A 27,029-nucleotide genomic window follows, 5' to 3' on the forward strand; every position below is an offset into this window, starting at 1 on the left:
GCTGTCCCACTTCAAAGGAAACGATCAATGTCATGATACGCCATACGTCCGCACTCACACCATTCTCAACCAACCAGACCAAACAGCCACTCGTTCCCAACCCAGGTTGCGTCCCGCTAGGTCGCTCGCGTGGCTTTCGCCTGGTTCCGAGAGGCTTGATTTGATCCACGGGGAAAGGAACGAGAGAGGGTTGACCTCGCTACGCGACGTGTGAATTGACGTCAAGAGACAGAGAGCCAGAGGGGGAAAAAGAAAATAATAATAATACAAAAAAAGGAAAACCAAAAAAGAAAAAAAAGAAAAAAAAAAGAAACCCACACAAAAGGCTACTTACTGTTTTGTGTGGCCACGGACCGGCGCGGGGAGCCGCCACCGGGGCCCCCAAACAATAACTAACCTTGTTCCTGGATCCCGCGGCCCGAAACCCCCCGACCGACTATGTCCCCGGTTGAGGGCACCGCGGAGCCTGTTGCTGTTAATGGCGGTGGTGATGGCGGCGCCGTTACCACCGCCGCAACCCCAGCCGCAGCCGCATCCGCTTCTGCGCCTCTACCGGTCGCGAGGCGCCGGACGCATCGAAAATCGAGGCACGGATGTGCCTACTGTAAAGGAAGGAGGATAAAGGTGCGCTTTTCATCTCATGTCAATTTGGATGGATCGGTGTGGGCATTGGCCTCATCGACCTCCCTCATCGTATCTTTTGCCCATCCTGGTTTAGCTCTTAGCACTGTTTTTTCCTCCATCCTCGTCCCTTTTTTTTTTTTTTTTTTTTTTCCTCATAGCAACAAATTGCTACATTTACTCGCGGCGTTGCCCAGTCTCATAATTTGCACGACATTGCTTTTCTTCTTTGTTTTAATTACCGCAGCTAGCTTTAACGCTGCGACACTTCCTACAAACCCCAGCCTCGCTTCTCTCGTCACATATTGCGCATCAAAGCTCACAGATATTCCTTGCTCCAGTGCGATGAGTTGAGGCCGGCATGTTCCAACTGTGTTATTCGTGGGCTTGTCTGCAGCCTGAGCGCCACTGTGGCACCGGTATCCGACGGTAATGGATCAGGTAACGACGGTAATGGCCCGTTGTCCTCAACATCTGAGGTTGGGCCATTATCTAGCCTTATAGATAGCTCTTCCGCCGCCGCCGTCCAGCAACTGCCCCTGCCACCATTACCGCCGACAACCGTACGCTCACCTCCGCAAAGGCGATCATTTGGCCTATTTCCCCTAGCCACTAGGAATCTCGGCGCTCTCGCCATGGCAGCAACAAGCCCCCATGCGGCTCTCGAACAGCAGTCGGCATCATCTGTCACACCCACAGGGCCTCACCAGCAGCAACTTCCTCCAGTCTCGCCCTACCAACAAACCCCTTACACCAGTATCAGCAGTGGACTTCCCATGATGACCGGTGGCCTGGACTATGACGACCTCCATCTCCTCCACCACTTCGTCACGTTTACCTCCAAAACGTTTGGTAACGCTCATATCATCCAGCGCTTTTGGGCTACCACTGCCCCGGAGGTCGGCTTTCAGCACCATTTCGTCCTGCACGCCATACTGGCCGTTGCAGGTCTTCACCTAGCACAACTGAGCGTCCCAAACTCTGCCAAGCGCCAACATATACGGCGCAAGGTTGACCACCACTGGGATGTGTCTCTTCGACTTGCCACCCCGTTGCTCGGCGACCTCAACGCCGACAACTGCGATGCGTTAAATGTGTTTACAGGATTGACGTGTATATACATATTCGCCCGCGGCCCTCAACCAGGAAGTTATCTTCTATTCGACGCCGAAAGCCCCGTTCCAGGAGGAGGCAGTGCAGAGACGCTTATCGCGAACGGGCCACTCAACGGGAACGGGCTGAGCGAGGGTAGCGCAGTGGCTGCCGCAGCCACCAGGGGCATAAGCACGACTGAGGAGTGGCTCGTGTTTTTCCGAGGCTTGCGGTCCGTCATGAAAGCAACCGAGACTGCCCGCCGGGCCAAAACGGGGCGCAGCATGAGCTCGGTCAGCGACGACCAGCCGTGGGGTTTGATGGATCAGATGTTCGGTCCAGACGACGTCATGACGGAGGAGGACCTCGACGAGCTCCAGGCAGAAGACCAGGTCATGAGCGAGCCCGACGTGGAGCAGAGGATGATGCACGACGGCAGCTCGGAGCGACGCTCCAGCATGGCTTCAGGCAGCCATCAGTCGTACCACCGCCGCCGTCGCGATCCCTTGGCCGACGGCGGTTTCGCGACCCGCAGCACTCCGATGAAGGACCTCCGCGACGTCATCCGCCAGCAGATCAGGGCAGACGACCCGGACCGCGAGGTGTACGCGTCGGCGTTTGCCGAGCTCGCGGCGTCGTACGCGACGGTCTTTGAAAAGGACATGAGCACGCGGCAGACGAGCGCGCAGGTCGTCTTTGGCTGGATGTACCACATCTCGGACGACTTTATCGAGCGCGTCAAGGCCAGGCACCCGGTCGCCCTGGCGATATTTGCGCACTTTGTCGTCCTGCTGAGCGTCCTCGAGCTCAAGTGGACGACCAAGGGCTGGCCTGAGCACCTTCTCTCGGGCATCTACGACGCCCTAGGCGCGGCGGGGAGGCTTTGGATACGTTGGCCCATGGAGCGGGTTGGGTGGCTTCCTGGATAGATGGCTGAGTGGAAGGTAAAAAAAAGGAAAAGAAAGGGACAACCGACTGGTCGATGATTTTCACGAATTCGGACATATGAAGTTTGGGGCTGGATTTTGTAATGGGGTTGGGCGAGAGAATCCGGCGAACAGTACACAAACTAAGGGCACCACAGGCGGGCGCCTGGTTTGTATCTTTGAGCTTTTTCCAGCATCGGTCTTATGCAGCGGCTGCTTGTGATTTAGCTTTGCACATAATAATACTCTGTCAAATTACGAACATCGCATTTGGTAAATGGTGGTTGCCGGCTCTGGCACGCACTGGTAATCCAGAGCAAGGCGTTTGCATGCGCACGGTAGATGTTGAAAGTATAGTACAGCCTGTCTCATCTTGTTTCGTAACTAGTCACACACACGTACTAAATGCAAAGTCTGACGAAGTTATGCTACGGAGCCACGTCCAAACCTATTGGCGCTGCTCCCTGATATTTGACAGCCGAAGTGCCATGATGCCTTTGGATCAGAGGACGGGTATGGTGATGAAATCGAGAATCTCTTACAACATTATAAATTTCATACTGACTTTTTCCATAAGGTTCCAACTTGATTACATCATGATGTTCATGGACATACGTGCTCAGTAACATCGAGGCCCAAGGCGGATGTTACTTGGGCGGAAGAGACTCGGGGGCAATGCAGCAGAATTGTTAATTTTGTCGCTTCGTATGTATCTTCCAGCTTGAACACAACCGTTTAATTGCACTCAACTGTAACCGTAACCTTGTTATCGGTCTTGGAAAGAACAGTAGAGGCGGGGCACCCCAAGGCCTTATCGTGAGTCGGTCCTGCCATAGTTTTAAACGGTAAACGCTGGGCGGACTCGTCCTTGTCGCAAGGAGAATGGCCATGTCTTTTTGTATGTGATTCGGGTGATGTTGGCACACTGAATTGATTATAGGCGCTGCTGATAGTGCAGCCTCTACAAGTAGGCGCACGTTGCATTGAGCTGCGAATCCTACTGTGGTTTTTGTCTTTGAGAGGTACTTCGTAGTTAATGACAAGTCATTTTGTAGGTTTTATGACTGCAAGTCAGGACGCGGCTCAGCTGAACGCAACGGTTGGAGTTTTCAATTTATTTCTGAGAGGCGGTAGAGCACACGGCAAGTTGGAAACAAGGAGAGACAAAGTCAAATCTTACATCAAATCAATTCGAAAACGCTATGCAACATAATACACAAGAATGGTGTGCCTGGTATCCAAAACCTGTAAAGAAATGCCATTCCACCGACAAAAAAAAAAAAAAAAAAAAAAAGAAGAAAAAAAAACGTGTTTCCCTCGAATTAAATATCAGATGCCCCCCTCAGTTCGTAGCAGCGGGACTGCCATCAGTCTTGATTGCCTTGACCTCGTCGGGCAGCGAAAACAAGTACGGTGCATCCTGATACAGGCTGAAGCCCCGTCTCTGTGCAGACTGCTGGGCCGTGGCCGACGACGCCGATGAACCCGACGAGAAGGACGTGTTTGGGATTGTGCTTGCTGTGGGTGTGGCGACGCTTGCTTTGCGGGCCGCGTCCACCTCGGCCGGCATCGAGAAGAGGTAGGGTGCGTCGCGGTGCAGGGACCTGACGCGCTGCTGCTTCTGGACGACGGCGCCCGTCATGGGCTTTCGGAGTGCTTGCTTGAACATGTTTGTTTGGTTGGTTGACTTGGTAGTATATGAATGGACTGGTTGTTGTTGTTGAGGGTGACAGAGTTTGAAATATCTTTTGCCCTTTAGTCTTTCTTGTTTCTGTTGTTTGTTGTGTTTTGTAACTTCAAGTAATCTCAAAACCGAGAAAGGTGAGCGTTGGTATGTGAGACTTGGTAGGGTAGGATGTTGAATGGAGAGAATGCAATGGCAGCCACTGGATGCATCGCGAGTGGTGCCGACACCTATTTAATCGCCCAGCCAGGCAAATCAGCTAGCTCATCGCCGCCGACAAACCTCTTGCCGAATGCTGCAATACCCAGCGGGCCAGAATCCGGGGGAAAGGAAGTCGTCTACCCCTCACTGGTCAGATTGTCGATACGCTCTGATTGGTTCGGGAGGTTTTCTAGTCATGCCATTTCGGAATCGGTTCGGGCGAAAGGGGACCAGATGCATCCTTGATCGGGCTTCCAAACAACGGAAAAGAAAAGCCTCTCTCTGATTGACTCCATGTTTTCTCCAGCTTTTCCCAGTTTGCCCAGACAGGCGCTAAGATGGTATGGGCCCGGAACTCGACGGAAACAGTCAGAAACCACAATATGAGATGGCGGCTGCTTTACCTTGATAGGCTTCTATCGCCACACCGCGCGGCGAATCTGGCCAAGAAAAACTCTGCTCATCCTCAAGATTCACATTCTGTGCTGTCTTCCTAAAAATACTATATATACCCCGGCGTCGGAAAATAAACCCGAAAATCCACATAGTTCGATATTTCAGTCTTGTCTGCGTTATCCCCAGCACCTGGCAATCAGCAGTCGTCCCCGAGGGGCCGGATCCTCTGCAGAATTGCCTTTATCAGACTCTGTGATAAACTTGGCAGTGGCGACAGGCTCAAGCTGGGCAATCTTATCTGCCATTCCATTGATCAGGGCTGATGAATCCAACAGCGCGTTGCGAGCTGCTTGTGCAACACCTATACTACAGTATAGAATATCGCTTCGCAATTTGCATCAATCACTCAAGGGATCCCAGCATTGAATATGGCGGTGGGATTAGTAGGAGTAGTAGTAGTAGTAGTAGTAGAAATTAAAGTCATTGATTGTTGAGACTAGCGAGTGGTCTGGTAGAGCGGAAGAACGTTGGATAATACTACTCCCCCACCAAGCGAATTCGCAATCGAGCTCGATCGACCTGGAAGGATAGCAGGACCCCCAACCAAACTTGAACATTCCCACCAAAATACCAAAAAGAAAGCCCCACCATGACCGGCCCCTTTTGACATGACAACTCATTACACTATACAAGATGGAACGCAAGACATTTAAGAAGCCTCAGACACGGTGGGTGTTGTCCACCTGAGGAGCGGGGGTGTAGTGCTCCTGCGTCAACTCCTCCTCAGAGTTGGACTCCTTGTCCATCTCTTCGCCCGTGATGCCAGTGATCTTGAGCACGATCTTGGCGGCGTAGATATCGCAAGAAACGTTGACGGCGGTACGGAAGCGGTCGATGAACCAGTCGATGGCAACAATGACGGCGTACATGCCAGTGATGGGAACCTGGACCGAGTTGGCAATCATGACGGTGAGGACCAGCGAAGACGACGGGATGGGCGTGGTGCCGATCGAAGCCATCGTGGCGAGCAGCACAATGATAACGTACTGCGTCGGGTTCAGCTCGATGCCCTGCGTTTGGGCCAAGAAGACGACGCAAATAGGGAAGTAAATGGCGGTTCTGTGAGTATAACCCAAGTCAGTCAAACAATGGTCATTCAAGAGTTTAGGTCTGGCGGCAAGGAACAATATACTAACCCGTCCATGTTGATCAAGCAACCGAGTGGGATCGAGAACTTGGTGACTGTAGGGGGGATGCCGCGAGCCATGGCCTCACGAATGGTGACAGGAAGCGTGGCAGCCGACGAAGCCGTACCCCAGGCTGTCAACCAAGCAGGCGAACACTTGGCCCACATCGCCCAAGGGTTCTCGCGGACGATGATGATGAAGATGATGGGGATGATAACGAAGAGGTGCAGCGCCATGCCCGCGAGCGAAGCGCCGATCAAAACTCCCAGATTCTGACCAATGTCTGCAATGTTGAGCCGGAGCAAGTTGGGCAGAATCAAGAAGAATACACCAATGGGTGCGATCTTGATGAGGAAGGTGATAACTCTGGTTACAATCTTCTCCACCTCTTCGACGGCAGCGATGATCTTGCCACGGGGGTCGATGAGGTATCCAATAATGCACGAGACGATCAAGATGGCGAGAAGCTCAGTCTCGGCAAGAGATCTGAAGATGTTGTCAGTGACAAATGATCGGAACAGGGTCACGACCACGGTGTGAGGCTCATGCTCGCTGCGCTCATCGGCAAGCGCCTGTTGCTCCTCGTCCATAGCCAAAGCATCGCCCCGCACCTCAACCATCAGCCTGCGCCAGCCAAGGCTGACCAGGATGCAGGTGTGAACAATGGCGATCAAAGTTGTGACGACGTAGTATCCAACGGTCCACTTGGCGAGCGTCGCACCACCACCAGTCATAGCCTTCAGCCTGACCATGGCGAGAATCATTGCTGTCATGATCAGTGGCAGAACCACAGCCTTGAGCGCACGCAACCAGAGGTCACCGGGAATGCTGAGGACTGGCACCACAGCCTTAGGAACCGAGTCAACCTGAGTGGTGACAATCATGCCGATGGCGATGGCCGCCACTGCGGCAATGACGATCTGGACGGCCGAGCCGGGAGTCTTGGCGGAATCGACCAGCCTGCGGTGCCACGGGCGCTTCTGCGTCTCCTCCACGAATCCAGAATTTTCTTGCGTCGGCGAGCCCGAGCTGTACGAGTCCTGCCTCGCGGCATCGTTCTCCATTGCGACGGTCTTTTCGGACGGCCGCTCCGGGGCAGCCCCGACGGGTGTTGGGCTGGACATTTCGGGATGTCTTGGTGGAAGAATAGGGCCGGTTGTCTCGGCAGCAATAAAGCAAGGAACTGCTAAATTGTGGCTATATGGCGGTTCAAAATGAATGAATACCGCGAACGTGAGGTAAGCACAACCCAAAGGTACAGGGTGTGGGCGACCAAGAGAATATATAGCCTGACCCAACGAAAAGCCTTGGAGGTGAAAGGGAGAGAAAGGGATAGACAACTTCGGTCAAGCAGGAATGAGGCGAGCTACCTATATATCAGGGTCCATTTGTTGATAAGACATTACCGTTGGCTCGGTTCCCCAATAGGAATCATAATCCGCGACCAAGAGGTTATCATCGGAAGCTCTAGGTCGGCTTAGCCAATCGCCACCTCGTCCTTCTATCTTTCTCTCTCGAGTCCTTGCCCTCGTGGGATCCGGGGTCCTGGTGGGCGGGCATCTGACACGAATCCATACCAAGCATACTTTCTTTAACGCAAGAATTCAATAAAAATCCCTAACCCCACAGATAGCCACTGTCCACCACTGCGCTGGGATTTTGGGGATTGGATTGGGGAAAATGGGTTTGGCGCCGAGACTTCCATGTGGCCACCATCGCTTCTGTCTAGGAAGGTCGGTCTACCAATGCGGAAAGACGTTTGCTCTCCAAGAACTTCACAAAAGAGCCCGCCAACAATAATTGCTACCGAATGTCGTAGGGTATAGTCCTTAGCGACTGGTGGATGTACTACCTAGTAGCTAAGACAGGAGACCATGGATAGTGGGCGGCGCCATGATTTCCCATCATGCAAGGAAGGTAAGAGAAGAACTGGAGCAGGAAAACGAGCAGGCCAGAACCAACAATTGGCCAGATAACCTGCAAGCTTGTTCCGTTACGTTCCAGGCGGCGGCCAAGCAGGCCATGGTGATGCTCAAGCGTGCCGAGACATGCCCCCTATCGGCCGTGGTCAGCAACCCGTCAGCCGATCGTCACCTGTTCTAGACGCTGGGCAAGCTGTGCCCTCAACGGACACAACCGTGAAAACGCGCGGGAAAAACAGAAAGAAAACCAGCCTTTCTTCGTGGTGGCGCATGGCCTTTTTTTTTTTTTTTTTTTTTTTTTTTTTTTTTTTTTTTTTTTTTTTCTCCACATGGCGGTCTCGGCCAGGTCATATCAGTACCAAACCCTTTTCCTTCAATTTTTTACAGTGGATAGTTGGTTCTTGTGGTGAAGTATGACCGGAAAAACCGGATAAAGCGGCATGCCGAGCAGCGCCGATACTCTCGGCAGTCTTGGAGCGGATCAGAGTGGGGCTGCCGAGACCTTGGCCGGGCCTCTCGGCCAACCATGGACCGTGTGGCGGCTCATTTCATGCCACCCCCTTCCGTTTATCACCCCGTTTTGGTAATTACATGGTTCCTCAAAAATCCCAAAAAAGGGCAGTAAAAGAAGTGGTAAGGTCCCTTGGGTCCTTTGTTTTGGGGGTCTTATTTCTTTCAGTTCATTGGCTCGAGATCCTGAGCCTCGGTGAGTAAAATAAGCTTGTCGTGCATCTACATGTAGTTTAATGGTCAAATCGTGGCTGGTCTGAAGCCTGGGCATCGTGGCAGCTGAAGTGTCGTTTGCGGTAGGATGTCACGTTGGTGCATCGCGGATGTTCCTCGCTCTGGATGGAGCATTCTGCATCGGCGACCTGCCCAAACATGGACTTCGGTGCTCCTATAGTAGGCGGCGCCATCGAATGAATGGCAGCCTTTGAACATGTTGATGGGCTCATCCTCACCAATCGTGTGCTGTGACACGACCCGGAATAAGCATACAGGCAAAAGCCCACATTTTAGATTGACAGGAACCCGGGGTCTCTAGATGAGATGAGGACGAACCTGTTGGTGCATGAAACTTTCAAAAAATGATAACCACGCCGTAATGACGCTGAACCCCAGAAATCAATCCCAATCCTTTCAATATGAAAAAAAAAAGACCTTGGCTTATCGTCAATACAATCCGTGGTCTTGGAGGGACTTTGCATCCTTTCGGGTGGTCTCGTGATACGATGCACAACCTCGAAAAATCTTTCTCCCTCGGCGTAAATATCCCGGAGATGTTATTTCTTTTTTCTTTCTTTTTCTTTTCTCCGTTATCACAAGGCCTTGCATTTGTCTGACAGCTCCGGCCGCCATGAATTTTATGCTCACCAACAGAATCCTGGATTTTGACAATATAATTCCTAGTAAGACGAACGCCCTTCTTTGCGGGCGCGGCTCCAACCTAACTGTTCACTTTGGCATTCCTTTGTTTTTCCTCTTTTTTTTTTTGTGTCAAGTACAGCGGATACGGTTCTGGTTGGCGACCAAACTGCCACCCTGAGAACCCCTGCTCGCCCAGTGAGATTAGGTCGTATCGGCCGTGGATTCGGTCAATTTGGTACCCAGTTTGCTAGGAACAATGGCACATTATCCGTACTTCGTATTTACCGACAGTAGCGATGTACGCGCCCTTGTAGGTCTCACACGCCTTGTATTGTGTCTTTGTGATTAAAATGTACCTACTTTCGTAGTTTCTTCCATAGTCCCCCGGGACGCATGGAGTTTCGTGGCGCTTTGAAAGACCAACCAACAGGCCAGTAATTTTATTACCTTCCATAACAAAGAGAACTAGGTATCCGCTGGCTAGATGAATTGCATGCGAGGTCACTGAATTTTGCACCTTGAACCGCTAATATACGCTAGGTGCTAATGGGTTCCTTGTTTACATCATTTTTTTTCTTCTTTTTTTCTAGAGTAGCTACTCTTTAAATTATCAGATTTGGTGCTCCGGGAGATTTAGGTCAAACCGAAACGTAATAAAGAAATATTTGATGGGCGGTACCACGCGTTGTACTCAAGATATGAGCACGGAAATAAGAGAAAACATTCACCCAGTCATGCCGTGGCTTGAATCGATCCAAATTCCTGCCTCGCGCGAACTCACCATGTAGCATCAACATGTTCCGGGTTTGCTTTTCTATCAGTCTCCTTCTCACGTTGAGCGGTCATACAAGCCCGTACAGCTTTCGTGAGCTCTTTCATATGCACGGAAATGGATTACAGAACCTTGATTTATGGGGAAAAAGGGCTTGAGGTTGAGAGCGACCTGTGATAGTGCTGATGTGTGCAGACCCCAGGTAAAAGGCATCTCGCCCCCGCGCGGCGAAGCGTACCAGTACGGACCAGTGGTAAAGTCATTGATCAGCCACTTCATATTGTCGCCGTCGGTAATGGCAATGGCCACGCAGAATGAGAGGCCGTTGTCAACCATTGGCTGTCTCTTCGGCAGAGGTTTGATGGTACGTGGTCGCCGCTAGAAAGTGTCGCCAGATTCAATGGCCAGTCGTATCCGACGATACCTGCTCCAACATTCGAGGCGCCATACGTAAACTTGAACTCGTCTGCTCCGTAGCCAAAGATAGCTGCGCCGGGATTCAGTGTGGACAGCGCATCGTTGTAGCCTTCACGAGGAACTTCAAGCGTGACGAGGGTCCCACCAGAAGCGACGGCAAGATCTCGAGCGAGCGGCTGCTCGTTCCTGATGATTGTGAGTAGGTTTCTATCCAAGCTTTACGGCCCAATCAGCCCAGCCAGAAAGTACTCGTATGTGACTTCAGATGCATTGGCCAGCTTTCTCAGTCCCTTTGCTTCGAGCACATGAACTAATAGTTCCTGCCACGGAAACGGCTTGAAGAGGTGCGCAGAGGGAAGTCGCAATGTTGACGGATACGTCATTCTGATTCCCGCCTTGATCAACTGTGTAGGCCACATCCTGGAGCCAGAGGGATGAATGAAGGGAAAATTCTTGTCACGGAGAACGAGGACACGCTTGGCCTGTCAGGGAGGAGTCAGTATAGAAACTACCTTAGGTACCTAGGTACTACTACCACTACTACTACTACTTGATGAAGCTTCACTCTTGCCACTGCTGAAATTTCCGTGCTTCGCTGCTTTCTTCTTTATCTTCTCCATGGCGATCATATTTGCCAGCAACTAGCTACTTGTGTAAGGTACTACCTTTATACATCATCAACCCCTTTTATCCCTCGGCCTCCCTTTGGTGTCTTGATTACACCAGAGATAGTAGTAGCCTACGAAGGAATCGACCTTGTCGTTCTTAACTCTTTCTTACCTACCACAAAGGAAAAGGCGCCCGATAGAGTGGTACAGGCCACGATCAGCCGTGATACCGCCAGCATGGGGTTGTCTCCTGGCCCCGAGTCCTGGGTGATTCAGTCCGGAAGTAAAGCTGAGCAAGAAAATAGAATTAATCAACATTTTGTTGCCCCGGTCGACAGAGTCGCCAAATTCAGTTTCAATAATTTGTTATCCTGAAAAAAAAAAGTGAGTTACGATGAAAATTTGGATAATAGGGAGCATCTGAGAAGATGTATGGCATGGGTGGGACTAACCTCGACCTGCGACCTGTACTGACCAAAACAAGACTAGACAAGCGATTAAATGCAAGCTGAATATCCAATGTTTCCCTGCATGTGCATCGCATTGCATCGCATTGCACTTGTAGTTCGATAGGGGTAAAATTCAAAATGGCCAGTGTGGCTTAGCTCGTTTGTGATTGGCGCATGGCTCTGGTGCAAGACGGCAAGTTTAACTGAAGGAATAGAAGAAGCTTTGTCTGCTCACGTGAAGGAGAACTATACACGTCCTTGGGTGAATAATTCATTACCTCACCTCTTGCGAGCTGGCGAGTTGGCTAGACAAAATCTGTCACGGTAACAACGAGAATTGACCAATGAACCGGGATCCAAAAAAAAAGTAAATGGACGATATGTGCTATACAGCGAAGTCATATGCCTGAGTGATTTGTGCTACTGTGGACGTGAAGTATCTACATAGTTATTTGATCCATCCTTTCAGTTGGCATTCTAGAAAATGTGTAAGTTAGTACCTTGGGCACTTACATAACACCGTATCAGGACGACGCTACGCGCCTACCTACTAGTTTTTGCAGGGTGTCCCGGATCGAAGACTCCTTGATTTGTGGTATTTTTGATTTAAGGCTTAGGAAACTCTCCGGTCAGTTAAGAGGAAACTTTACGATTGTCTACCCTTGTCATTTATACGGTCTGTCATGAATGTGACCAGCAAGGTTCAAATATTTTTATGTTCGTTCACCGGTGGCCATACTGCATAAATGTAGCCAGAAAAGGTCAAATCCTATTTATTTTTTTTCATTCACCGATGAAAATATTGCAAGTAACTCTACATGTTAACTTTTGTAATTGTACCATTGTACCTGTTTTGACGACCGCGCACCCTAACCCACTGTCGATTTCGAACAACATGAAAGCGAATAAATAAATGGGTTTATTAACCACGCAAAAGTGACTCAAGTAACGTCCTACAGATTTTCGCATCTTGTTGAGTGAACAGGTACTCTTAGGCTAAAAAATAGAAAGTGTATAAGTAGTTAGCTATATAATATTGACCGGCTTCTCGTATAGCTTTTCGCAAGTACTTGACTATAACACTGATGCTCAAATTTGAGTCTTAAAAGATACCAGCCGTGTTTCTTCCATCTCCTGGCCAGTAACAATCAACACCCATACAAGTCGAGGTTAAGGGCTTTGCTGGAGTGCAAGGATCGATTATCAAATTTCCAGACTTCCTGCTGCGCTTCAAAGTCTTTTACACCGGATTGAGCAAATTTCACTCTGACCGTGCGGCACATGCACTCGATAGGGAAACCCATATACAACACATGTTGCTAGACTGCATGCATACAGTGTAATAAATATGTAAATAAACAAAAAATACAAGAAGCCCACCGGAATATCGGCTCCTATGCTCAAATCACAAGCTGCTAAACTCAAATAGAAACTGCTATAAAGCCGGAGCCCATCCCTCTTGGCAGAGCATTCTCTTCCAGCTTGATGTTTCTACATGACCATTCTCGTTCAAGTACCGTCAGCTTGATTGTCCAGATTATATCCTCGTTTCAAAAGAGCCAGTTCTCCATCGATCATTTCAAGTATTGACATATTTCACAATGGAACACTCTCTTGAAACCAACCAGCCTACAGCCGAAGACGTCACTAAAACGAAAGCCTCGAGCTATTCAAGGGTATGGTACGGCAGCCAATACATTGGCCGATATGCCGACACCAAAACAAAACCTGTGAGCTATTCATGGGTGTGGCAGGGCGGCCAGTACATCGGCGGATATTCCGCAACCAAAGCAAAGCCTCTGAGCTATTCATGGGTGTGGTACGGCGACAAGTATATGGGCAGATATGCCACCACCACGGACAGTTTTGGAGAGTCACCCCCGTCGGATACGTCTGAGCTTGCATCCGATGAAGATATCAAAGCAGACGACGACAAAGCATCGACCGATGGAGAGGATATTGACTTGTGGGGCGAGACCCAAGCGCAAGGAGACCACGAAGCAGGCGATGAAAATAACCTATGGGACGAGAAGCAAGGACAAGACGACAAGGAAGCGACCGATGAAGACGACCTATGGGGCGAGGTCCTGGCAGAAGATGGCCTATGGGAAGAACTGCCGGGACAAGACGAAGAGGAGTTGGCCGCAGCCCAGGCCGAGCCACCAAAACAACAAGACGACGAAGAAGTGGTCCCAGCCCAGACTGAGCCACCGAAACCAGTACTTGCGCTGCCATCAAAGCCAACAATTGCCCTGCCGTCAAAACCAACAGTTGCCCTACCTTCAATGCGGCAAAGCACCATCAGCCCCCCGATTTCGGTGCCAGCTCCTCCGCCCCAGAAGCCAGTCCTCCACTTCCCTATGCCGCCGAGGCCGCAAGCTTCCAGCATCGTCACGCCATCACAACCACAGGCACCACCACTGGAGCCCGCAGTACCTGTCCAGCCGCAATTCTTGCCCACACCGCAGCCCATCGAGGTCTCATCCGCGAGTTCCGATCCGACACTACCCGAGGCCGCCGATCCCGCCCAGCCACAGTCCTCATCCTCACCGCAGCCCGCCGAGCCATCATCCTCTGGTTACGATCTGCCCGGCCAAGAGCCGGATGTCATCATCACAGACTTTGACTTCGCCGGCACAAGCCAAGCCTCAGCAATCACCATCGACGACGATGACGACGAGGAGGTCAACACATTCGCTCCCCATCCCAGCCAGACCGAACCCATCATCATCGAGGACGACGTCCCACTCACGCCCGAGGAGGAGGAGAGGCGCCGCAAGGAAAAGGAAGAGTGGATGGAGAAGTGGGAGATGGCCAAGATCCCCAAGATCAACGGCAAGACCAGGCTGTTCTACGACCCTCCGGACCCAAAGGTGGGCGGCAGCAAGGACTGTTCCGTCAAGTCCGACTTCGTGCCCGACTACGAGAAGATGAACATCAAAAAGGCACAGACCGTCCAGAAAAGGATCGCCAAGAAGGAGGCCGCCGCGCAGTCCAGGGCGCAGGAGAAGGCCGAGAAGCGCGCCGCCAAGCAGGCCGAGGTGGAGGCCGAGAAGCAGCGCAAGAAGGCAGAGAGGGAGGCCGAAAGGATGCGTAAGGAGGCCGAGAGGTTGTGCAAGGAGGCCGAAAAGAAGGCCGAGAGGGAGCTCAAGGCTGCCCAGCAACAAGCCAAGCAGTCGGCAAAGCATGAGGAATATTTGCAATGGGACATTGAGTGCCCAGAGGGTTTTGATCAATGGTCAATTACAAAAGATGGCCAGATGGCAAAAAGGATGGGACATTTGATGGCGATGATAATGACTGGTCGAACTGAAGGTCCTACGGGCAATTCCTATTAAAGAAAAAAGCTTCTTTCTGCACAGGCGTTTTGGAGTAGGTTAGATGGGCAAAGATACCAGGGCATAAGTGTTTAAGATAAAAGGGCAGGCAATTCAAGACTTTTGACTTAAAACCCGTTCAGTTCTTAGAATGGTAGGCAACTTCTCAATAGCATGTAATTGTGTATCAAGACAGCCCTCAAATTAACAGGATTAAATGCAACAAAATCCAAGCGAAAGCCCCTGAAAAAGTTTATAGCCTACAAATCGCCATCGCCCTTGAATGTAGTGCTCCCACCGCCCTCCATACCGGCTACGACCTTTGTCCTCGTGATCCGGCCGTTCTTGGCATCCATGTAGATTAGTGAAACAATGTCCAGCCCCATGTACGGCTGGTAGACGTACTGCATCTCAAACTCCAGCGGCTCGCCGTCGATGCTGATGGTCTTGTTGTGGCCCGTAAAGGTCATGTCGCGGCTGTAGTAGCCAGCCACGGACCTCGAGATCTCGTCTCCCCTGTCGTTGAGGTAGACGTCGTACATGGTGCCGTTCTGCGCCAGCACCCGGTTGCGGTGGTTGTGTCCGCTGTAGTTGTTGACGCTGAAGAGGATGTTGTAGGCGAGGTGGTACTCGAGGCTGCGCTTGCTGAGGCCGCTCTCGTCTACAGGGTCCGTGATGACACCGACCGTATCGTTGATCACGCCACCGACCGTGTTGCCCAACGTCGCCACGATAGGGTTCAGGTCGATCGAGTCGAGCACGTCGTTGACCATCTGCAGGAGGTTGCCGAGGCGGGCCTCGAGTTCCACCTTGGCCGAGACGTTTTGGATCGACAGCTTGACGCGGTCGATGGACGCGTCAACGCCAGCAGTGAAGTGCAGCAGCTTCAGGACCTGGGCGTCGAGGTTGACCTTGGCTGTGATGTTCTCGACCTCGATCGAAATCTCTTGCACCGAGACCGATGCGTTGAGGTAGACGTCCGGCTCCTCGGGCAGCTCAACGCCACCGCTCGTGTCTGTGTTTGACGTCTGGTAGACGGCTGCCTCTGGATCGCCGTTCTGCTCGAGGGTGTAGCCAATGTAGCCCTCATCATTTCGGCTGCCCGCTTGCGTTTGCGCCAGGACCGATGTGCAGCCAATTAAGGAGACGGCGAGTGTGAGCGCCTTGGTAGCAAAGCACTTCATTTTGTCTTGAGGCTGTGGGCTTGCTGTGACAACTTGACAGACACTAACAAGAGAGAAAAAAGACCTTGACTTGTTCTCGCTGTATGAAAATCAATCAATGACTGAAAAACAAATCCAAACGAGTGGTGACGACAGTATGAGTGCAGTGCAAGGAAATTGGAGGAAAGAATTACAAACACCAAAGGGACTCCTTACAAATGGGGGTGGGTTGAACCAGACGTAATTGCCAAGATAAAGCAAAACACCCGGTATGGTACTCAACCGAAAGGGCAGGGGAGGAATGGAACGAAATACTGGTACGACCAAGAAGTCAAAACTACGCAGCAGAAATTAAAACCCAACCTTGAACTCACTCTCCTGCACGAGAGTGCCTGATTTCCACGGGGCAATAGCAGAAAGCGGACTAGATAGTCTGCAAAATACGTACAAAATCAGGGCGGAGCCGTCTCTTGCAAGATTCCACCCCCATACGGGTATGGTTCCGCTATCCTTGTATTTCATCTGCAACATGCAGGAAGTAATGCAGCCTCTGGATTGGGCCAGTCATTTAGCGAGCAAGACTCATCGAGATCGCTTTCAATCTCTTTCGGCAGGGTCCTGCCTATGTATTTAGATCGTAAAGCAAGCGTATTCCTCCGCAAAAAAAAAAAAAAGCTGCGCCTAGCGGGGAAAAAAAAGGCAAAAGCGAATAGTCGCAGTAGATCAGAAATCATGCAGCTCCCCTTGAACAATGCAACGATATGTTCGGCTCACAGGCATGCGACACTGGTTGATGGAGCCAAGAACGGTCCAGACCTTATGTAAACTGCCGCTAGTGGGATGACTTCCAAGTCCAAAAGCTGGTATTTTGGAGGAGCTGTAAGCCTTATGGGGACAAGATCATCGTCGGAGCAGATTGTCCCCCTGGCGCTTTCAATATGGGGCGGTACCAACGGCCTGGGATGTAGCAAGGTAGGCAGTGAATGGCTCTGCTCAGGCGTGGTTTCAGACGCCGATGGCCCACAAGCTTAAGAAAATTATGGGAACCCGAATTTAATCACGGTTGCATCGTGCTGGCCGGCCCAGTAGCCAAGTGACATCTTCTCCACGGCTGGCTGATGTTGAGCCAATAAGATTAACCACAGAATTCATCTCGCAGCGGAGAAAGCAAGCCCATGCTTGATTAATCTCTCCGTGCATCCTTAGCGGATGTTCGTTTACTGGCCCTTTTGGGTGATGAATTTGTCTCTTGCATATGGGTTGGTTAAAAGAGGATGATTCCACTCACCACTTGACCCTAATCCCTCTGCGGGTATATACTCCGTTTCCACATAATAAACAACTCTGGTTACGGTCAGCGGCTGCTTTGTTTCTGCATCTTGTCGCTGGAGTTGTCGTGTAGCATTTATTTCCTTGGAAATTAGCGTGACCACCATAAAGGAAATTGACCCAAAACTCTCATGCGATGCCTAGCTGGAAATAAGGCAGTCGATATGCAAGAGAATCAAGGCAGCGCCATTTCAGGCCCCCTCGCCAAACTGTTTTGACCAGTCAAGCCACAGCCCGCAAAGTCCCCATCATCTCATGCGTTTACCCCTGACGAAAATACATTCTTCCATCCACCCCTCAATATTAGCTTGGTCCACATATACCCTTGTGGCCATGTCGGGAGTTGACCATTGCACCTTGGGAAAGGCTCGCGGAATCAAGGCGGATCGCGATGAGTATGACGCGGGTTGCGGGTGATGTCGTCTCCTGGCCTCCCGCTCTTCACGGTATCGTCTGCGATATTCTTCCTTCTTTCCTTCTTTCTTTTACCTGCAAGGCAGGAGAAGTTTAGCCCTTCTTCCTCCAGCCCACACTCGTTTATTGTTGCTCGTGTCTGATCCCAACACCAAACGAAATCTCATCGTTGTTGAAGGATCGTTTTAATCATGCGCAACAGTGGCATCTTGTCGCTCCTTGTGAGCTTCCTGCTCCTCATCTCCTTCGTCGTCGCACAGGAGCCCTCGACGACAGCTGCAGAGACCACGGCGCAGCCACCATCCACCCAGGCTCCTCCACCAACACAGTCCACCACCACCGACGTCTCGGCAACAGGGACACAAACCTCTGCCCAGCCCTCCGGTACTGGAAGCAATGGGGGCGGTGGCGGCGGAAGCACATCCCCATCGCCAGGCAAGGGCTCAAACAGTGGCCCACCTGATGTGCATCTCAAGGTGCCCAACTTGTCAGTTGGTCGCATCGAGCTTGACGTCGATAACTTGCAGGCCGATGTGAACCTGGCTGCTGAGATCGCAGGTCTTGTGTCCATCAACGCCGGTGTGCAAATCGGTATAACGAAGGTCAACATTACCATTGCCGATGTTCAGGCAGAGCTGGAACTCGTTATCAGACTTGGTCACCTCGTCGACATTGTCAACCGCACGCTGCACACACTGGACCTTAACCCGCTACTGATTAATGTGCTCAACGAGGTTGGAGACATTGTTGAGGGCGTCGTTGGTGCCGTCGACGGCCTACTGGGTTCCATCCTCCAGGGCGATACCAAGCTCAACTTCATCATCGACAATCTGGGTCATATCGTGCAGGAGGTCGTCGGAGCTGGTGGAGATGTCGTCAGTAGCATCGTCGGCAGCTATCAGCAGAACATGACCTTCACTGGTCAGCAAAAGACACTGGACAACGGTCTGATACAGAAGACGTACGAGTACGATGCGCTCGGTGCTTTGGTGAACGTGGTCACCAACTCGCTGAACCAGGTCGTCAGCGCTGTGGTTATAAAGGGCGGGGCAACCAACCCTGGAACCGGTGGAAGCACAACTACAACGTCGGCGACGACGCAGCAGCCCTCGGCGACGGGGATGGCTCGACTGTTTTAGTGTGAGGCGCGTTTCGAAAGATACCCGGGGACATGAAGTTTCGAAAGGTGCCTAGACAGCTTAATTAAATCTGCTATCAATACTTGGCATGTCTCAACCTTTATCAAGATGTTCATACTGAATCATGATGTTCGCAGCGATTGATTTGGGGATGCTCCATGGCAATCAATCGCAGCTTGGTTCGATCGGTGTTATATTAAGCTTCTGTACGTCAACCAGATATCTATCGTTCGTGACTGAGTCAGTTAATGTTGCTTCGATCGGCAACTGACAGTCCAAATTCTGGAAACTTGGAAGGGTTGCTGACTCGTTGCCCCTGTTGAGATAAGATACTTCAGTAGATGTGCGTCTGCAGGGCCTTGATCTCCACATCTACCTTCCTTTACAATCAATGAACAGAATAAGGAGCAAATCTACCCATATTGGCATAGGTGCACCGTTGGTTTAGACCCGGCCTGCAGTGCCCCTACGGTCCATTGGACAGCGGTATACTTGAGTGAAATATAAATAAAATGAGGCAAAATTTGCCGACAATACCGCTGTTTTCTTTTCTTTTCTTTTTTTTTTCTTCTTAAAAAAAAAAAAAAAAAAAAAAAAAAAGAAAAAGGAGTCCTGGAGAATATTAGCGCAAATTTAAAGAACGGAATTGTTCCAATCCTTTTCACCCCTTTGGGCAAATAACGTTAAAATAGACGTAATATGAAAATGTTATCACAATTTAGTCGCGAATATTTTTATAAAGGTAAATGAAAAAGCTGAAATCTTCCTAGCTAATCGGCTCTGTCTAAAAAAAAGAAAAAAAGAAAAAACTAGAGAATTCTTTTTTAAAAAAAGATAAGCGAGATGAATACAATTGTCGAACATTACATTCTCTATATGAATTTGAATATAATTGCCACGGATATCGCCGGTCAGCCGAGGTGCTTATACAGCCAACGTTGCCCGTTAATTACATGGTGAAGCCGCATCAAACCGCACTAAACTATATTTAGTGGCATTAAAATGTCCTAAATTTACCCTGAACCGCATAATAGTAAAAATTATAAGTAATACGGCTTTCACCGAAACCCGCATATTATCGAGTCGCGCTTTATTAGAATGATATGCTCATATTCTGGTTGATTATGCAATTAAACGCTAACATCTAAAATTGTGATACGAGCCGTTAAAACATAGAGTTAACAAAACTATTCTAATATTGTACGACTAGCCTAACGGCTTTATAGTTTTAAATAACCAGATCAATTTATTATTATTAGGGAAAAGAGGGGAAAGACGGCCTTTGCTGTCACTTCCCCATCCAGTAAATGAAGCTCAATATACACACATAATTTCCTGCGTTTTAATTATCACAGTTAAATTGTGCATTTTCAATATTATGTTGAGTTATAGGATTAAATGCCGCATGACTGAATTATCATAAACATTTGTTCCAGTTGCCGGATGCCGATATATGTTAAAATTATATAAAGCTAACAGAACTCAGAAACTTTGACTTGGGATTACCGCTTCCCTACCAGACTATCACAAGGTTTTCTTTTCAAACTTTTACTTTGCTATTCCTATATTTCATTACATATTACATCCACCTTTCTACTCCTATTTCTGCTCCCCTGCTTTACAAAGTTGTTTTTCATTTATCCGACAATATGCAGTTTAACGCCAAAACTATTCTTTTTTTTGCCACTTTGGCTGTCGGAATTGTCCCTTCACTTGCCGCGTGGACCACTTGTGTAGAGAGAGACGGTAGCAACCTTTGCGAGAGAGGTTGGACGCCGGTTCACCGGCCCGGAGAGCCTTGGCTTTGCTGCCAATGAAGCGTCCTACGGGGACTCGAAAAGGCCTAGGGAAAACAAAATAAGGAACGTTATCACGGATCAAAGTGCCCTGGCGACTGCCAACCGTGGTCGAGTTGCCCACTTTACGTGCAAATGGGTTAGGTTAGGGGTTGGTTTTATTGTTGGTATTTAGGCGCTTGGAAGGGAAGCGATTGGCACGATATATCTATCCTTTGTCTTTTATACTTCAGCTTGAGACATTCAAAAAAAACTTGCCCCTACATGTTACTTTTGCTTGTTTTGGGATTGTTTTCGCAACAGTTTTTAACAGGGATAATAGTGCTTGTAAAACACCAGGTTGCGCCAAGTGCCGGCTAGGCCCGTTCTCCAAGCCTGCGGCCGCGGCGTACACGGGTTTATTAGCTGTGATTTGGAGCTTCCGATGCGGTCGACACGTCTGCCTACCTCACCGAGAAAACCAATGATGGGTGAAGGACTTGTATCTACAAAGTGAGTTTTTGTTTGGAATTATCTGCCTAACGGCGATAAGTGCCTGTGCATTTGCCTGCAGGAAAAGACTCGTAAAAAGTATCGATAAGAGAAGGCAATGATGCGTCGCACGAATTGTCCAATCGACGTCTCATACTTGCGGCCCTATCTTGGTAACATTGGCGGATTATACCCGAATTAGGAAGCACAGGTGTCCGTTTCTGAGCGCAAAACAATCCGTCTTTGGACACCTTGGGTCCCAACACCTGCGATTTTGCTTTCGTACTAACTAAGTGAGGGCCAAATCTAGTATTCAGGTGGGTGACCATTTGGGAATCCTCGGTGTTGTATGTTTTCGCATTTAATTTTGCTGAAGCGGCCGGCTCCGTCGGGCTGTGTGTCGCTCTGATGTTAGGCTATCTTGGGAGAGCCAAGTGAGTGAGTTGACTGTTGATCAACACAACCTAGACTAGTCGGCCGTTGGAGCTAATCTTAGCTCCGGATCTCGGTTATTTGCGCTAATGACCCGCTGCAGAAGCCATCAGCCACACAAAACTTTATTTTTGCTTGCTTTTTTACTCTGCACAAGCGACAAATTGCCTTATAAGGCCGGGGATAAGGAAGTTCATGCCTCGCTCGAAAATTCCTCTCAATACTTGCTCTGTATGGCGAGAACAATACTAAGCCCCTGTCCACCGTCTGCCATCAACACGTGGAAGAACAATACTAACATAAATGAATCCCGCACCGTCCAAAAACCCCCACAGTCCCCTTCGGCCAGGCCGCGCCAACCATGTGTCACTTAGATCCCGGCACGCATGTCAAGAGGAGCTGCATCAAGGTTGAGCCGCGTCGACAAGCCAATATATTGTACGTCGTTGGCATCGGATTTCAGATCACAGGACTGGGGAGATATGCACCCTCTGATTACTGTTGGCGCTGTGTCTTTTATCTCCTTGATAAATCCAGCATACAACTGCATGTACAAGACTTGACTCTACTGGCCCAGGAATCTCAAGAAGTAGAAGCTCGGGCCTTTGGGTAATTTGCGGTTTTGCCAGCTTGGAGACAAAGCTTGGTCAGTCTCGGGGGTGCAGCAAAATCCTTCGCCGAGAACAATACTAAAAAGGGTTGACATGATGGAGACAGTATGGAGAGAAGAATTCCCCAGTCTGCGGTTGGTATTTTCTGGAGTTAAGGAATGAGATGCATCTCGACAACCGAGATTTGCAGATTGTACCAAGACTAGGCAAGGTAGTCAAAGTCGCATACCACGAACAACTGCCGAATATAAGACAGCCAAGATACCCTTCCGTCTTGTACGACCACAGACTGTCACACAGGGCACACAATCATCCACATCATCCGTCCCCAAATTCGATCTCTTTGACCCCACCCAGCAAACACTTCACTCGCCAACCTTTCACCATGAAGTACACATTCCTCAGCACCTGGAGCCTGCAGCTCCTTGCCGCAACAGCATGCCTCCTACCATCTGAGCGGCCGGGGAACTACAGCAACAAAACCACAAACAACAAGCTTCGCCTCACCGCCCGGCAAGCCGCAGACAGCAATGCCACGGTGCCTCAAGCCCCGCCCTCCAACAACACCGACACCGGCATGCCCGTCTCGCCCACCAACCGCTTCCCCTGCGGCGGCAGCTCCGTTCCGCGCGGTGTGGGCAGCGTCGACGACCCATCCCCCGTCGAGGAGATCATGAGCCTGCCCGAGATCAAAACCGCCGTCAAGGCGCTCGAGGCCCGCTTCGACGACGTCCAGTTCTTCGAGATGCCGTATCGCACCTACGAGAACAGGACCCTCTTCGGCGTCCGGATCGGCGGCGGGGGGCAGCGGGGCGCAAACAACAGCAGCAACAGCTTCGACGGCAGCGCCTACAGCGTGCTCATCCAAGCCGCCATCCACCCGCGCGAGCGCGGCAGCCCAGACCACCTCCTCTACTTCGTGTCTGATCTCCTCTGGGCGCGCGAGGAGGGCCGCGGGCTCCGGTACGGGGGCATCTCGTACACGGCGGCGCAGGTCTCGGCGGCGCTGGACCTGGGCATCGTGGCCATCCCCGTCGTGAACCCCGACGGCATGGCGCACGATCAGCAGACCAATAGCTGCTGGCGCAAGAACCGCAACCCTACCGCCGCGTCCCCTTCCAGCCCGCGGTCCGTCGGCGTGGACCTGAACCGCAACTTCGACCTGCTGTGGGATTACCAGCGCACCATGGCTCCGGGGACCATGGACGGGTCCGACGACCCGGCGATGGAGTACTACCACGGCACGGGCGCCTTCTCCGAGGCCGAGACGCGCAACGTCAAGTGGGTCATGGACCAGCACCCGCGCCTGGCCTGGTACATGGACCTGCACACGGCGGCGCAGGTCGTGCTGCACGGGTGGTGCCACGACGCCGTGCAGGCCGACGACCCAGCCCAGAACTGGAAGAACCCGGCCTACGATGGCAAGCGCGGCACGCTCTTCGACCCCGAGGTCGACTACGCCGAGTATATGGACCGAGCAGACTGGGATGCCCTGTCAGTGACGGCCGCGCGCATGGCATCGGCCATGCAGCTTACCAAGGACGAGGAACACGCCTGGTCGTCGGACCCTTACGTGGCATCGCAGGGTGTGCTGGGATTCGGCCCGTCGACGGGATGCTCCATTGACCACGCCTACAGCCGGCACCTGGAGGATGCTACCAAGAACAAGATTCTTGGTTTTGGCTTCGAGTTTGGCGAGTTTAACTTTGACTTGTCGCGTGAAGACTGTCCTATAGAAGAGTGTTGTCCATTCTATCCCACCGTCAGCATCTTCAACCACAACAACAAGGCGGTCGCTGCAGGCTTGATGGAGCTTTTGATGGCAGCGGATAGAGCATTGTAGCATGATGGACGTGGAAACATGGTGACATGGTCTATTTCGGACATCCTGATTGTCTCTAGGTCACAGAAGCACAAACGAAATATATTGAGTCGGAAGGAATTATTTGCGTCATAAACCAACTATTTCTCGTCTATTGCCTCTGCGTTCTATTTCTCATCGCCTGATGCAACTTAACATTGTCCTTTTCTTTTAGTCTTCAGATTCTTCAGTCGACAATCCCATCCGGAAGAATGGCGACATAGTCAAGAGGAGCGCCCTCGACGCCATCAGGCGTGCCTACAATCCTTAGTACATTGCCCTTCTTGATCTCTATATTCTCAAAGCGGATCCGGGTGGCCGAGTGTCCGTCGAGGTTCAAGCTTCCATCGTTGCCCAAGCTATTCTCATTGTCGCCCTTCCACCGCCCTATCACTTTGTTGTCGATGGTCAGGACGTAGTCTGCCTGGCCACGCATCACATCATAGTAGTTAACGGCAACATCGTATGTTCCATCTTCAAAATTGAGTGTGGTCCAGACGGTGCCTGGATCCGTGCTATTGGCGCCTGTGGTGACGTTCGAGGTGGTGATGACTGCGCGTCGAGCCGAGGCCGTGTGGAATGGGTCGACGTTGTAGGCACGGTAGCCCTCCATCTCCATGCTCTCGGCCTCGATCCGGTACGGGTGGTTGCCGACCCTGCCCTTCTCGTCAGGGATGCTGGTCATGTTGTTGTAAAAGTTGCAGATGCTGTCCCGCCAGACGAGGGAGTGACCGGCTTGGTAGGTGAGTCTGAAAAGCACGTGCTCGAACCGCTCATCGTCCATTCGGCCCTGAAGCGCACGCCACTGGAGATGGAAGTCCTGTACAACGGCAGAACCGTCGTAGTGGGCATCGTAAAAGTGCTGAATGACTGTCTTGCCCGACTTGAGCACATGCGTCCATGGCACGTGGTGGAACCAGAGGATGAGGTTGTCAGGCGTCGTCTCGATCTTCTCAAAGCGCTGGGCGACCTCGGATGGGTACTGGCCAGAGAAACCAGTTCCAGTTGCGACGGTACGATCCATACCGACCGAGGTTGCGTTTGCCCGAGTCCACTGGCCCCATCCATTGCCGTCTTGACTCTGCGGGCCGGGGCCGAAGTGGGTGTGCAAAATATCAGCAAGGGTCTGGATGCCCAAATTTCCGCTGTAGTCCTCGTATGCGGGCCACGACTCCATGGACATCTTTATAATGGTGTCAGCAACGAGCTGGTCGTGCCCAAAGGTGAGCTTGATCCAGTCCCTGAGCATGGCTTCCGATTCGGCCGTTGGATCCCAGGCCAACACGCCATAGGCATACAGGTTTGACATGGCGAGATGGCTTCCGAGCCAGTTGGCATCAGTGCCCACATTGACAACAGCCGCCGAGCCACTCAGCCTCAATTTCTTGCCACCGGGTCGCTCTCCTGCCACAACATCGCGGACCAAGCTCTTCTCCTGACCCTCGATGTGCAAGTCAAAGTCCAAAATCTCCTTCCAGAGTGGCGCCAGGTAAACAAGGTGGTTCTGCTGACCAAGATATTCCTGCGTAACCTGCAGCTCTATTACGGTATCTGTAGTCGGCAGGTGTGCGAAGAGCGGGCTGGGCGGCTCACGGACTTGAAAGTCGATAGGTCCATACTTGATCTGCACAATGACATTGTCGTCCCACTTGTCATCTAGACCCTCAAAGTAGTCCACGGCAGCCTTTGCCCGGTCGAGCTTTGTATTTGTCCAGTCTGCAAGATGATCGTAAACAAAAGCTCGGAACATAACAACCCCACCGTGGTGCTTGGTCGCTTTCGCAAAGAGGTTTGCGCCCTGTGCAAGGGTGCGGTTGTACGAATGCGGTCCAGGCTGCCCTTCCGAGTTGGCCTTGATCAGGTAACCAGCCATGTCGGGGATGCGCGCGTAGAGCTCGTCCGTCTTGTCCTCCCACCACTTGATGACGCGCTCGTTGAGCGGATCAAACGTGTCAAGGCCTCCATACGTCTGGGGCGAGGCGAAGTTGAGCGACAGGCCGAGCTGGACGCCGTACGGTCTAAAGGCATCTGCTATCCGTCCAAGGCCATCGATGTTGCTCGGGCTGAGGATCTGCGGGTTCGAGTTGACATTGTTGACCACCACGGCGTTGATACGGATGGAAGCGAGGAGCCGAGCGTACTCGGCAGCCCGTGTCATATCGGCCACGACGCCGCCATTGGCAAAGAATATAGAAGGACCAGCATAGCCGCGCTCGACTGACCCGTGGGTGCCGGTATCGTCGAGGTTATCCCACTGATTTACCCATCGAATTGGCTGGTGAGGATTGTCAATGCCGTCTTTGCCGCAGAACTCATGTCTTGCGATGCGTGCCAGGTATTCGAAAGCGCCGTACAGGGCACCACGCTCGTTCTGACCAACAATTTGGACAACACGGCCACGAGTAGACATGTAGAAGCCATCCTCTTCAAGGTCGCTGGCGGCGAATGTTAGATTGCCGAGGGTGTTCTCGTCGGTGAACTGGGCGGCCGTCCCGACCACGATGATGCGAGAATCCTTGTCTTCGGGGTCGAGGTCTTCTGGCGAGGAAACGACATTGACGTTCTTGCCGAGCATGCCATTGAACCCTTTCTGCAGTTCCTGTCCCGCACTAAAGACTGGGCTCGTCTCCGTGCTGTTCAGTGCCACGATTATCTCAGGGGCCTTGAAGCGAGCAGCCGCGGCGTTGTCGAGGGGCGCATATCGAAGCCATGCTGCGCTGCCATCTTCAGCCCGCACAATGACTGCGAGGCCGAGAAGGACCAGTGAATAGAGCATCATCCAGGTGTAGCCTGTGGCGCACTGCAGTGACTAACGATCGGTTGAAAGGACGGTCTGTCGCTCAACCCGGCCAT

At 51.3% G+C, this 27,029-nt stretch overlaps 9 protein-coding genes across 9 annotated transcripts; 4 read left to right on the forward strand and 5 right to left on the reverse strand.

The window, feature by feature from the left end:
• Window positions 1-225: 225 nt before the first annotated feature.
• On the forward strand, window positions 226-2,893 carry PgNI_02092 (uncharacterized protein). The gene is made up of 2 exons (XM_031122160.1): window positions 226-624; window positions 963-2,893. Exons 1-2 carry the CDS (start codon window positions 439-441, stop codon window positions 2,640-2,642), a joined length of 1,866 nt encoding a protein of 621 aa, XP_030987934.1. The 5' UTR covers window positions 226-438; the 3' UTR covers window positions 2,643-2,893.
• Window positions 2,894-3,981: 1,088 nt separating this feature from the next.
• PgNI_02093 (uncharacterized protein) lies at window positions 3,982-4,308 on the reverse strand (the record flags this gene model as incomplete). The annotated part of the gene is made up of 1 exon (XM_031122161.1): window positions 3,982-4,308. One exon carries the CDS (start codon window positions 4,306-4,308, stop codon window positions 3,982-3,984), a length of 327 nt encoding a protein of 108 aa, XP_030987935.1.
• A 1,084-nt stretch (window positions 4,309-5,392) lies between these two features.
• On the reverse strand, window positions 5,393-7,682 carry PgNI_02094 (uncharacterized protein). Its single transcript, XM_031122162.1, has 2 exons — window positions 6,117-7,682; window positions 5,393-6,039 (listed from the first exon to the last, which is right to left on the reverse strand). The coding sequence occupies exons 1-2, from the start codon at window positions 7,229-7,231 to the stop codon at window positions 5,640-5,642; spliced, it is 1,515 nt and encodes a 504-aa protein (XP_030987933.1). The 5' UTR covers window positions 7,232-7,682; the 3' UTR covers window positions 5,393-5,639.
• Window positions 7,683-10,444: 2,762 nt separating this feature from the next.
• On the reverse strand, window positions 10,445-10,969 carry PgNI_02096 (uncharacterized protein; the record flags this gene model as incomplete). Its single annotated transcript, XM_031122163.1, has 2 exons — window positions 10,445-10,772; window positions 10,809-10,969. The coding sequence occupies 2 exons, from the start codon at window positions 10,967-10,969 to the stop codon at window positions 10,445-10,447; spliced, it is 489 nt and encodes a 162-aa protein (XP_030987931.1).
• A 2,275-nt stretch (window positions 10,970-13,244) lies between these two features.
• Window positions 13,245-14,981, forward strand: PgNI_02097 (uncharacterized protein; the record flags this gene model as incomplete). The annotated part of the gene is made up of 1 exon (XM_031122164.1): window positions 13,245-14,981. The coding sequence occupies one exon, from the start codon at window positions 13,245-13,247 to the stop codon at window positions 14,979-14,981; it is 1,737 nt and encodes a 578-aa protein (XP_030987932.1).
• A 239-nt stretch (window positions 14,982-15,220) lies between these two features.
• Window positions 15,221-16,144, reverse strand: PgNI_02098 (uncharacterized protein; the record flags this gene model as incomplete). Its single annotated transcript, XM_031122165.1, has 1 exon — window positions 15,221-16,144. One exon carries the CDS (start codon window positions 16,142-16,144, stop codon window positions 15,221-15,223), a length of 924 nt encoding a protein of 307 aa, XP_030987929.1.
• A 1,913-nt stretch (window positions 16,145-18,057) lies between these two features.
• On the forward strand, window positions 18,058-19,005 carry PgNI_02099 (uncharacterized protein; the record flags this gene model as incomplete). Its single annotated transcript, XM_031122166.1, has 1 exon — window positions 18,058-19,005. The coding sequence occupies one exon, from the start codon at window positions 18,058-18,060 to the stop codon at window positions 19,003-19,005; it is 948 nt and encodes a 315-aa protein (XP_030987930.1).
• Window positions 19,006-22,700: 3,695 nt separating this feature from the next.
• Window positions 22,701-24,158, forward strand: PgNI_02100 (uncharacterized protein; the record flags this gene model as incomplete). Its single annotated transcript, XM_031122167.1, has 1 exon — window positions 22,701-24,158. The coding sequence occupies one exon, from the start codon at window positions 22,701-22,703 to the stop codon at window positions 24,156-24,158; it is 1,458 nt and encodes a 485-aa protein (XP_030988293.1).
• A 205-nt stretch (window positions 24,159-24,363) lies between these two features.
• PgNI_02101 (uncharacterized protein) lies at window positions 24,364-27,029 on the reverse strand (the record flags this gene model as incomplete). The annotated part of the gene is given in 2 exon segments (XM_031122168.1): window positions 24,364-26,976; window positions 26,991-27,029. The coding sequence occupies 2 exon segments, from the start codon at window positions 27,027-27,029 to the stop codon at window positions 24,364-24,366; spliced, it is 2,652 nt and encodes an 883-aa protein (XP_030988294.1).

Source organism: Pyricularia grisea, assembly GCF_004355905.1.
Source record: "Pyricularia grisea strain NI907 chromosome Unknown Pyricularia_grisea_NI907_Scaffold_1, whole genome shotgun sequence".
Classification (NCBI taxonomy): Eukaryota; Fungi; Ascomycota; class Sordariomycetes; order Magnaporthales; family Pyriculariaceae; genus Pyricularia; species Pyricularia grisea.